The sequence below is a fragment of the Anastrepha ludens genome, chromosome 2 (genome assembly GCF_028408465.1).
Source record: "Anastrepha ludens isolate Willacy chromosome 2, idAnaLude1.1, whole genome shotgun sequence".
Lineage (NCBI taxonomy): Eukaryota > Metazoa > Arthropoda > Insecta > Diptera > Tephritidae > Anastrepha > Anastrepha ludens.
In genome coordinates, this window is record NC_071498.1 from 86098158 (window position 1) to 86111005 (window position 12848).

The 12848-nt window shown below is 38.4% G+C and overlaps 1 protein-coding gene across 1 annotated transcript in view; it reads right to left on the bottom strand.

Annotated features, from left to right (window-relative positions):
* The window catches only part of LOC128854713 (uncharacterized), a 152678-nt gene that overhangs the window by 99669 nt on the left and 40161 nt on the right, over positions 1-12848 (bottom strand). The window contains exons 2-3 of the mRNA XM_054089021.1: positions 8085-8998; positions 7697-7832 (exon numbers count right to left, since the gene is read on the bottom strand). Coding sequence (XP_053944996.1) covers positions 7697-7832; positions 8085-8998 — 1050 coding nt within the window. The remainder of the gene's footprint in view (positions 1-7696; positions 7833-8084; positions 8999-12848) is intronic.

A 12848-nucleotide genomic window follows, 5' to 3' on the forward strand; every position in this document is an offset into this window, starting at 1 on the left:
ATAACCGGTAAATGCCCGACAACCTTATAAGGGATTACGGTAAGACAAACTGGAAGGTTCATAGCTCCTCATGAAAATATTCGTAATGAACTTTGTCAACCAATCTTGATTTAATTCAGTATCATGTTCAGTATCTGCTGCACGCGCACCACTGAGGATATCTGCAGGATATGATGACATAAAAAATATTATGCTCAGACAACTATCTAAATATGCCGTGATATATTTCACATTTTTGATAAATTCTTGCTTCAAATTACAATTTTTCCCTAATGCATGGAAAATATCAAAAATAATTCCAATTCGCAAGCCGGGCAAACCAGCAAACAAAGCAAAGAATAGCTACCGCTCTATTACACTTCTAAGCAGCTTAAGGAAGATTTTTTGAAAAAAATTTTAAAAATAAAATATCTCTATTTTTATGCACCCACGAGATTATACTAAACGAGCGATTTGGATTTAGGCAACACTATACCACGACTCATTAGATCAAACGAATCTATAATCACGACAAGTCTAATTTCGAACACGAGAAATCAACTGATTTAAGCTACTTGGCGTGGGAAAGCTTTTGATTCGATATGCATGATGGACTTATTTAAAAATTAGTAAGTTTACAATTTCCGCTACTTCTAGTAAACATCGTAAATTGGTTTTTAAAAAATCGCTACTTTTGCGTATCTCTGAATGGCGAGTAATCTGACATGATCGAACTATCCGCTGCAGTTCCCCAGACATTTTGTCAGATCGAATACAAAATTTGACTGAAATATTTAAAATTTCGTTGCGGTTTTTCGGACAACCTGCTAGTATCTGATCTTGCGTAGTATTCATCTAGACTTTCGTACTTAAATGCTTACAGATTAACACCAACTTGTAAAATGTAAGGCGGAGGTTTCTCATAGTAATTTTTTCCTTCGAAAAAATCTTTGATGAATATATAAACATAATGATTATAATTTAAATGGATCCAGGCTAATAAAGTTCACAAAATGGCATGTGCCAGTGGCTACAAAAAAATTTAAAGTTTGTTGATTTGTTTGGCAATGTTGTTTTATCAATTAATTGTAGTGGCTCAAACTCACTGCTCGTACCCCAATATATCTACAAATTGCAGAAGCTGGAATAATGATTTTACCAAGTTTGAAGAGTTCTTATCGAGGTCACGTATTTCATCACTCTTCATAATGGGTGATTTAAATGCACGTATTGGGCTAGAGCAGACTGTGGAAAACCATTGTTTTGAAAGGCTTCCCCAATTTTCGCCCGATAGAAAAACAAAAAAATTTATTCTCGATCAAAAAGGTAAACAACTTTTAAACCTAATTGACAAAGTGCTGTTGTTCTAAATGATAGAGTCCCTGGAGACACGAAGGGAGAATATACTTTCTATGGCGCCGTAGGTAGCTGTCTTATCGACTACGGTATATGTTCTTTCGACTTATTATCTTTTGTTCGGAGCCGAGATCAAAGCCTTTTCGGACCACATGCCGTTAACTTTCGAGCTTGTCAAGCTGTCGTACACGCCTCCCGAAGAAAGACATTTGTTTCCTCCAAAGTTACAATGGTATGCAAATCGCGCTGTGAAATACTTCGATTTCTTAAACGTAACTCCAAACCTCCCCGACCCCTGCAAACGAAATAAGGAATACTACTGTGGGCAAAAAGTAAGGTGAATTTATTTGTCAAACTTCGCGGGATTAAAATTTCGCTCTAGTTATTTTTTTCATGAGTTGGCAGCACTGTTAATAACAACTTTCATGTGAATGTCATTATCAGTAATATACTTACGCTTGTGTTTACCAAACGACTAAGAGTGCATTTTTCGATTTTTGCAATGTCTGATTTGATTGAGCAGAGAAGTGCCATCAAATTTTGTTTGCGGAATGAAATTTCGGCTGCGGAAACGTTTAGCATGTTGCAGAAGGCATTTGGTGATTCGACCATGTCGCAGAAAAATGTTTATAAGTGGTACAAAGACTTCAAAGAGGGTCGAGACCGTGTTGATGACTTGGAGCGCTCCGGACGACCATCGACGTCAACAGATGACCAACACGTCAGTAAAGTGAAGGAGTTAGTGCTCAAAATTCGTCGGTTGACTGTTAAAGACCTTACTGATATGATCGGAATATCAGAAGGATCTGTGAAAACAATTTTGAAAGACCATTCGGGCCTACGAAAAGTCAAATCTCGTTTGGTACCGAAAACTCTCAATTTCTTGGAAAAAAGTCGTCGCGTTGCTCTGTGTGAAACAATGCTTACAGACTATCAGGACAAGCTCAAATGCATCATTACGGGAGATGAGACTTGGATTTATGTTACGACCCTGAAACAACCGACCAATCAAGCGAATATCGTGCTAAAGTCGAGGCCAGACCAAAAAGAGCACGTCAAAGTCGTTCAAAAATAAAGGTCATGATGATAGTTTTTTTCGATTTTTGTGATGTGGTGCACTATGAATTCCTTCCACCTGGCCAAACTGTTAATAAGGAATATTATTTGAGCGTTATGCGTCGTTTACGTGAAGCAATTCGTCTAAAAAGACCAGAATTATGGGCCAACAACTCTTGGTTTTTGCATCACGATAATGCACCGTCTCACACTGAACTCGTTCTTCGTGACCATTTCGCCAAAAATTCGACGCATATCGTTCCACAACCACCGTATTCGCCTGATTTGGCTCCGTGTGACTTCTGGCTATTCCCAAAACTCAAGAGACCACTCCGGGGAACGCGGAAATGGACTATTTGGCATGTTTCGGGGATTGAAAAAATCGTTGGCATAAGTGTATTTCATCGAGGGTGGATTATTTTGAAGGGGATGAAATTGATTTACAAGAATAAATAAATTTTTATTTTACAACCAAATTCACCTTACTTTTTGCCCACATGATTTGAGGGCATGCATCTGAAATGTCCGGTCCCTTAATGGGGAAGGTGCCTCTGCCCGGCTGGTTGATGTCCTCGTGAGAGTAACGGCTGACATCACTGCCATTCAAGAAATGTGATGGACGGGGCAAGGCAAGAAAAACATAGGACCTTGCGGCGTCTACTACAGCTACCATGTAAAGCAGTGCAAATTCGGTGTCGCACTTGTTGTGGGAGAGACAGTAAGGAGGTAGATGTCCTGAAAGCTATATCCAAAATAAAGTCTAATGCTGTAGGCGATGATGACATCTCGCTAAAATTCCTCCGTTTAGTCATCCAATATATAACAGGACCCCTTACCCATAAAACAAACCATTGCTTGAGTAGTTAATGTTTCCCAGCAGTATGGAAAGAGGCTATAGTTTTTCCAATCGCAAAAAAAACAAATGATATTTATGCTGGTGACTATAGACCTATCAGCATACTGCCCACGTTTTCGAAAGTTTGCGAAAACTTGATGGCCACGCAAATTTCATTGTGATTGTACGGGATAATCGCCTACCCTCTGCACTAAAATCTGGCTTCGAACAAAGTCACATTTGCTCGACAGCAATGGTTAAAATACTGGACGATATTCAGATTAGTTTTGACAACGGAGACTTAACTCTACTTTGTTTATTTAATTTTTCTAAAGCATTTAACTCTGTGGATCACACATTGTTATGTTTTAAGCTTAAACACTATTTCGGCTTCAAAGACAGTGCGGTGAAGTTTATTGCCAGCTACCTTGGTGGCAGAACGCAGAAGGTTAAGACCAGAAAATTAACATCTCAGCCTAGATATGTACACACACTGGTGTTTCGCAAGGGTCTATTCTTGATCCACTTTTATTCAGTATTTTCGTCAATGATGTTTTTACCGTTTGCCAGTATGTGAATGTCCATGCGTATGCTGATGATGTACAATTGTACTTGTCCAGTCGTATTGGTTCGTTGAAGATTTATGTTTCGAAATAAACAGTGATTTGTTTGCAATTTCTGTTTGGGCTTGTGATAACTCTTTATGTTTGAACGCGTCAAAGTCATATGTCTTACCTATGGTATGTGTAGCAGTGTGGTGTATGTTGACAATATCCCTAAATTGTGGATAGGTACTATAGTTCCCTTACCTTTTCGGACAAGGTAAAAATGTGGGGTTTATTCTTAACACAAGACTTATCTGTGCTGACCATATAAATAGGGTTGTGGGGAATATTTATGCTACATTGCGTAAGCTGAGAGTCTTTGCAACATTCACGCCAGAGAAAACGAGGCGCAAATTAGTTCTCCAGCTAATTATGCCTCTCATTACCTACTCTGAGGTGGTATACAGCAAACTTGACTCCACATCCTGCCATAAACTTAATGTGGCATTTAATAATGTCACGCGGTACGTATATGGGATTGGTAGATATGATCATATCTCTGCCTGGAAAACAAGGCTACTGGGCTGTTGCCTTAACAGCTATTTGTCTGCTAGAAATTGCATATTTATATGCAAACTTACATTACTCAAGTCCCCTCACTACCTGACAGAGAAGATGAGGCCTTTCTGGTACTGTTTCGCTGGCACAACAAATGCATCGCCAGCATCATCAAGCTTATTCTTCATTAACGCTGTTAAAGTGTGGAACTCATTTACTGGCACTGTGAGCGCTGGACTTAACAGATTTAACTACAGGTCACAAGCCTATAATTACTTTAAGCGTGTGTGATTGTATTGAATTAGTGCATTAAATTTCTCTCTATACTTTCTAAATACTTCTTTTGTTTTTTCTCTTCTAAATCCTTCTTTTCTTTTCCTACTACCAAAACCTTATCTTCTTATTATTATAGATATTATTATTATAGATATATTGGATCTATTTATTAATGAAATAGAAACTTTCATGTTAAAATCATTCTAGTTTTACGAGAATATAAGGCGTTTTTCAATAGGTGCGCTTCAACTTTTTTCCGATAGGGAGGGCGAACGACGCAATATTTTTTATTTTTCGCTTGTCATTTGTAAACTTCATTAGTATACATTTCATCATGGAACGCTACACACTTGAGCAACGATTGCAAATCGTGCAAATTTTTTATGAAAATAATCGTTCTGTTGCTGCTACTTTAAATCCAAATAATTCAAAAAAATCATCTTCAGTGATGAAGCTCACTTTTAGCTCAATGGCTTTGTCAACAAGCAAAATATGCGTTACTGGCGGCGTAATTGGCCCATATTTTTTCGTTGACGAGAACGATCGCCACGTTACTGTGAATGGAAATCGATACCGCGACATGATAAACGATTATTTTTGGCCGCAATTGAATGGTATGGACTTAGACGACATGTGGTTTCAACAGGACGTGTGGCACAAGCCACACAGCACACGCTACAATTGATTTGTTGAAGAGTAAGTTCGATGAGCGCATTATTTCCAGAAATGGACCGGTCGAATAGCCGCCGCGCTCGTGTGATTTGACGCCTCTAGACTGTTTTCTTTGGGGTTATGTGAGGTCATTGTTCTACAGTAACAAGCCGGCGACGATTTGTGAGCTCAGAGCCAATATTGAAAGCGAAATTGCTGGAATTTCGGCCGATTTATGCAAAAGAGTGGTCGAAAATTGGGTTCAACGATTGGACTTCGTAAAACGTGCACGCGGTGGTCATGCAAAAGAAATCGAATTTCATACTTAAATGTATATGTTCAAACTCGATAATAAAAAAAAAATTAGTTAAAAAAGTCAAACCGTTTGTGTTTTATTCAAAAAAGTTCAAAAGTTGAAGCGCTCTTACTGAAAAACGCTTTACTAATGTTTTACTTTGTACTACTGATATAAATAAATAAATAAATAATCATATAAATGTTATAGTCGTACGTTCTACTAGTCATAAGTACCCATTGTATATGTATAATTATCTTTTTAAAATAAAAAACAAAACATGCATACATACATAATTATGAAGAATTAAGAACATTGTAACGTTTTGTAAAGTTTTCTGTGTACTTAAAATCTCTGTGGACCAACCTTCCAACTTCCCGTTTGAATGAACTTTTTTAATATCTGCTTTGAGAATGAGTCAAATTTATATATTTAGGTAGTTCGTAAAGGACTAAAATGTACCACCAAACTAATTCTTGTCATATTCTTTCATAGAAGTCTGAAATAACCTTTGAAGTAGTTTTATGTATACCGTTTTTGATAAACTATTCACAATTTCGCACACACTTTTACCCCCGCAAAACAAAGCTCAAATCCTCACGACTAGTACGTCTACGTCAATGTTCAACCAAAACGGGTCCTCTTCAGTAATTTTAAAATTTTTTCGTGATGAGTAACATTTTTGTAAAATTGTTAGACTCTGTGGCCCCTATTATGAGTTACATTCGATCTTCGATATTCGCTGGTTGTCGAAGATCGAAAATCGAATGTCAATTTGGTATTATGAGCGGTGCAACCTCATCGAAATTTTCGTTGTTTACCGAATTTAGAGGCGAATGCAATTGTGCTTTCGATCGTGTAGCGTATTGTTGGAAAACTTGTTAAAGTGTAAGTTGTTTGCGATTATTTATGGTTTTATAGTAACCAAATAATAAATATATAATAATTTTGTTAATTTTATGCAGGTCGAAAGTCGTGAGTACCAAACAACAATTAGAAAGGCGAATCCACAATTCGCAAAAGGGATTTGCACCAAATTTCAAGCAGCAAAAAAATGGTAGGAATTTACAACGGAGCTGAATTGCTTGGGACCACCAGTGAGAACGGCAGCAAAATGGATTAAGCTTAATAATGGTTTTTTTTTGTGATGTTTATAGAAATACATTTTTATTTTCCCTTGGTAGGTATGGGCTGAAATACGTAGAGGAACTGAAATACATATTTTTTTTTCGAATGACGAATAATTGAATAAAGAAAATTTATAACAAAAATAAAACAGAAACTGTGGCGTAAAGGTTTCTATTTAATACTTTTTAGATTTTTCTATAATATTCTCAAAATTTCATTTCTTATGTTTTCTACTTCTCCGTTATTGGACTCCACTTCAATATCTTCAGCATCATCGTACACAGAGGGTTGAGCAAGTCCTAGCATACCTTCATTACCAATACTCAATGGGTACGATCCCTGAGCACAAAATCGCAGAACTGTGGCTAGCTTTAACATATTTGGAATGGATTTAGCTCGGGTGCACTGCTGCAACTGGTTTTCTTTACTGGACAGTAGGTTCATAAACGCCTCTTTAGATAATCTAAAGTTCTATAAAAATCTGTAAGGAAATTTCTGTAATATTAAGTACGTCAACACATTTTGAAAATTCTAAACTTACTCAGTGGAAGCCATTTCTAGGGAGTTGGATGCGCCCCTCAACTGTTTTCTACTTCTAGCTAGTTCACTAATCTTTCATCGTCCGATGAATCGTCGAACCACAACTCCGTTGTACTCATTTTCACAAAAAATACTTTTTTTAACTTTTAAAAATGTTGTTAGCAAAGAACTTCAACACAACCGGTTTTTCTTTTATTTTGATTTGCTGTATCAGCTGAGAAAAATTATCTATTGTAAATGCGTCGAGCGATCGAAATTCACAATAGTCCTATTCTTCAACGTATGAGCACCATAATACCAAATGAAAATTCGTTCGATCAGCACTTTCGACTACAGTTGAAGATCAAATGTTGCTCATAATAAGGGCCTGTAATTTTGTACCAACCATTTAATATTATTTCACAGCTTTTTGTTTCCCGAGTATCGAGGGTTTGCTTTAAAATTCAATAAAATTTACAAAAAATTGCAAATACTTACATACAATATCCATACGCCCCTCCCCCTGTACTGATGAAAAATTGGGCGCCTCAGCTGAAATTTCGCAACGATACAGACCCGACGAGTTTATCGTTAAACCGCGCAAAAATACTCGCCAACTATCCGAGTGTTCTTCCTGGGGATATAAAAAATTACAAATGTACACTTTCCTACATACGCACGAATAAACAATTTTTTTTTTTCGATTTATAAATTGTATTTCGTATATATGGTAAGAGCTTGAAGAGTGTACATTCATGCAAGCAGATGGGAATATGTATACGAATGTATAGTACAACACTTCTACTACCGCATTTACGTTTTGCACTTATTCATTCATCATGTCCCAATTTCCTTTTCCTTTCTAGTTTTTCATTTTCATACTTACACCAACGCGTATGCCGTCAAAGCGATAACTTGTCTTCTGCGGGCGCGCCTTGGGCACAAAGCGATAGAACTCCTCATTGTCCTTGTACCATTTTATGGCATACAATGCCTCACCTTCCTCCTCCTCGTCTTCTTCGTCCTCTTCGTCGTCTTCCTCATCGTCATCGTCAATATCATCAGTGCCATCGGCAAAATTGTGACGTCCGGACGAGACCCCCGACGTCGCACCGCGTGAACCGCTGCTGGTGAAGGTGCTTGCGCCAACATGAGCCCCGCTGTTGCTGGTACTCACGCCGCTGTTACTAAACCCGGGAATGCCAAGCGCTTGACTGAAGGCAGCGCCCCGATAAACGCTATGCCCGTAGGGGGAACGTTGCGTTTGATATGGATAGTGCTGCTGCTCATCTTCTTCCTGCTGCTTTTGCTGCTGTTGTTGCTGTTGCTGATGATAATAGCTACCATCGCTATGTATGTCGCTACTGCTAACGCTGCTACTGCTACTGCCATAGCTTTGGGATGGCTGAAATTGATAGGTTTGGTAATGTTGCTGATACTGTTGTTGTTGTTGCTGCTGCTGCTGCTGTTGTGTTTGCAGTTGCCCCGATTGATAGGAAAATTGACGTTTCTTGCGCCTATATTTCGGCCTCATTTGTACGAGGTGATGTGCGTCAAAAAATTGCATGCTGCTGCCATAGCGATTCCTTGCATGTGTGCGCGTTCGTGCGCGTGTGTAGCTGCGATGTCGGTTACTAGAACTACTAACTAAAAATTCTCTACCACCGCTGCTACCGGCACCACCGTAATATGGAGGGCCATCTGTGCGATTTAACTCATATTGGCATTCCAGCATGGCAGACTCCCCGCGAAATTTATAGGTGGGTATAGAGACCTTTATTAGGCGCAGACCGGCTAAACCTGGAATGGAAATGGGAAATTTATGAAATTAGCATTCAAGTAATTGCAGCATGGATAATTGAGATTTAAATATGAGGCAGAAGTAGTTAAATAATATTAAATAAACTGTGAAACTCATCGGTAGTCAAAGTCTAAATCGAAGATCGCGAAAAAAGTTTTAAATGTTGCAACCAAGAAAATAGATAAGATTTGTGATATGCCGAAAAAATATATTGATTTCTAAAGCACTCAGGTATTGTTGGACATCATATTTGAAGACTAAACAAAAGCAATAAATAGAAACGGCTAGGGATGAGAGGAATCTTCATTAAAATGCTATAATTGTCAGCGCTCATAGTAAACCTGAAATTTATCATGGCAAATATATGGACAGTCTCTAAATACACAGTGAAACAATTTCAGAGTCATTATCTGGGGGCGAATTGAAACCAATTTAGGATTTTTTTACTGTGTCCATATTGGAAAACTCCTAAAGTATTTCTCATTCTCGGGTAATTTTTTTGCGGCATCGATGCAGAATCTGTTGAAAAACGCAAAAAGCACGAGGGACGTTCTGGCACTGCCCGATCTGCAGACTTTATTCAACAAGTGAAAACGATCATTGACGACGAACCTTCAAAATAAATGAAGACCTGAGGGTCTTATCCATCGAGTTGTGCATGAAAATCTTCGTTATGCGCAGAAGACAGTTTATGCCAAAATATGCACGAGAACAGCGAGTTTTGCGATAAAAACGCCTTCTAAACAAAATTAAGTACCCTGAAGCGACTTAAATGGGATTTTTTTGAGGAAAAAAATGTTGACCAAAACCAAGAGACCAACCGCAGAAATTACCAGAATGACAGATGGCTATGTTATTGTACAATCCTACAGAGGTTCATGTTGTCATGCACACAAAATTTCCAACCACTCTAATGGTTTTAGATGTTGGGAGCAACCAAGGACATGTCATGCTACCACACTTTTTTACTCAAGGATTTCGAAGAAATTCTGCTGCATATATCGAAGTTCTAGATACTCTAGTGAAACCCTAGATTGATGGTGTACGCTATGCCAGCCTACACATCTTTCGGCAAGACTCTGCTTCTTCACACAAAGCGAAGACAACACAAGATTGCATGGCTGAAAATGTCCATGACCACATAACACTGAATTTACGGCCGCCTAACTCCCCAGGCCTTAATTCCCTGGAGTAGTACGTATGGACGTAGTTGATCGTGGAACCAATAAGCGTCCTCATAACACCGTTTCTTCTGTGAAAGCTGCAATTAATACGAAATTAATTAGGTTAGGTTATACTGGCAGGCCGAAGCCACGCAGAGATCATTTTGGTCCATAGCAATACCAGATCAGGGTCCTATGTAGCGAAAATATGCATCACTCAAGATGCGCGTGCTATTCGCGAATTTAAGTAGTCGTTCAAGCTCAAGTTCAGGGATAGATTCTAGACTTTCAAAGCTGAGAGCGCCCAGGTAGCATAGTCTAGTTTTCGAGAGAGCCGGTCAGTAGCATAGACGATGCTGCAGGGTTTCTCTTCTACCCGCTCATTGCATTTCCTGCAAACGTCGTTAAAGGTTAAATTTAACTTGTAAGCGTGTGCTGCAACTAGGCAGTACCCTATTAGTATACCAACTAAAGTTCTACAGTTCCTTCTATCGAACGATATAACCGATTTAATATACTCATATGCGTATCATCATATGCGTATTTACACGTGATCCTGGCAACTTTGCGATTGATTAAACTGAGCCATCTGCCTTTTGCGTTTCTTAGCAAGCATTTCTCTAGTCCTTTTTTAATTTGCGCAAGGGGTTTAAGTATCTGACTTCTTGATCCCTTGCAAGTCTCACGTCTTCTTTAGCTATTCCATCCACTGTCTCGTTTCCCTCTATACCTTTATGCCCAGGAATTCAATAAACACAAAGCCTGCGGTTACGAGCGAACTTTCTGATTACTTCCTCGCATTCATGGGCATTTTTGGATAATACACAGTATGATTTTATCTTTCTTTACAGCAAATATCTCAGTTTGAAACACAGTACAATAGTTAGTGAGTTTAAATGCCTTATTGGTGCTTAATTCCGCACAATATATGCCAGCGCCAATCCCCTCTTCCATTCATCAGTGAATACATTAATGGTAATACTCTTTGGAACTAAGCCCTTGCGCTATCCACCGTCTTCAATACCGGTCTTTAGTGGTTTTCCAAAACTCATAACTGAAACAATATAGTCTGAATTGACTGTGGCATTCCCAGTAATAGAGTTACGTCCGAAAGTTCTAGAAGTAAGCTGTTCGGTTGGTTCAGCCTAACAGCTGAGTTTGCAACCCGATTTTCTGCATAAAAATCAATCGGTGTTGGGCTGAGGATATCCTCGACAGCTGCCGTTGGAGTTAATTTCATAGCTCCCGTAATGCAAAGCGCGGAGAGTCGTTGAACTTTTACCAATTGTCTGAGATATGTTTTCTTCCTTACCGCCTTCCACCACACCAATATGCCATATAGTAGTATACTAGTAGGTCTAACAATTGCAGTGTATCACCAATGCATAAGAGTGGGTGAGAGCCGCCATGTGATTCCAAGCATCCTTGTAAACGGTTTTTCAATTGGCGCGGGTCGTTTTTGGCGCCCTGTGGCAGCCATTTTGTTTTAGTGACATCTGTCAAATCTTTTGTTTATTATTCAGTTGTTTATGCCAAATCATCATGGCAAGTTACACGATTGAACAGCACTTTCAAATGATAAAACTTTATTATCAAAATGAGTGTTCATTAACGCAAACGTTGCGCGCATGGCGCCCATTTTTCGGTAGACGTGGTGGCCTTTCCAATTTCTTATGGCCCATATTGAACCAGGCGACATGTGGTTCCAGCAGGACGGCGCTACGTGCCATCTACCCGCCCTTATTGAAAAACCCTTTACATGCGTATAAAGCATTCGTGGCCTTTTTCACCCTTTCCTCAGCATTGGATTTTCGCGTAAATTTATTGAAATTAATTAATTATGCATTATATGTTAATTCCATAGTTGAAATATAGCGAAAAATACATTGAGAACTTTTTACTGCACAAAATATGTATACTAAATGATGCACACAGCAAAGAATGATTAAAATAACTGACATAAAAGTAATGCTAAAAAATAGGCTTTCAGCAATAGTTTTTCGTTCTTGCGCCGAGTATGGGGACGTGTGAGTTTATATTTCCTTTGAGTAAGCGTAAGAATAAAAAATAATAAGTCCACTCTCTAATGAGGAAAAAAGCGCACGTAATATAATTAGTGAATTCGCTCTACAAACAATTTCATACTTTTACAGTTCTGATATTGAATCACATAAAAACCGAAGCTAAAAAAAGGCAATTTATAAAATCATCATCATAAATAAACAGTTACGCATTAAAGTACGAAAATTATTAATGAACCGCAAGTTTTGTCATGACGTAATTTTAAATGATTTCTCTCACATAACTAGACGAAAGTTATCAATAAAGTAATGCTTTGAGCACAACAATGAAAAGCAGGGTTAAATAAAAGTAAACATGGAAGGAAATGGAACAAAAAGCGTTGTTAGTTAAAAGGCTCTGTTAGCACAAACTCTAAAATTACGTTAGCGGAATGACTGGTTACGTCAAATTCACTGGAGACCGGTTATGTAACTCTCGGCAACTATGTATATTTATATTTGGCGCTTTGCCCTTTTAGGGTGTTCGGCCGAGCTCCTCCTCCTATTTGTGGCGTGTGTCTATATGTTGTTTCACAAATAGAGGGGCCTAAAGTTTTTAGCCGAAACGACAGATAATTTTTATGAGGAGCTTTCTCATGGCAGAAATACATCACTTTTCACTTGAA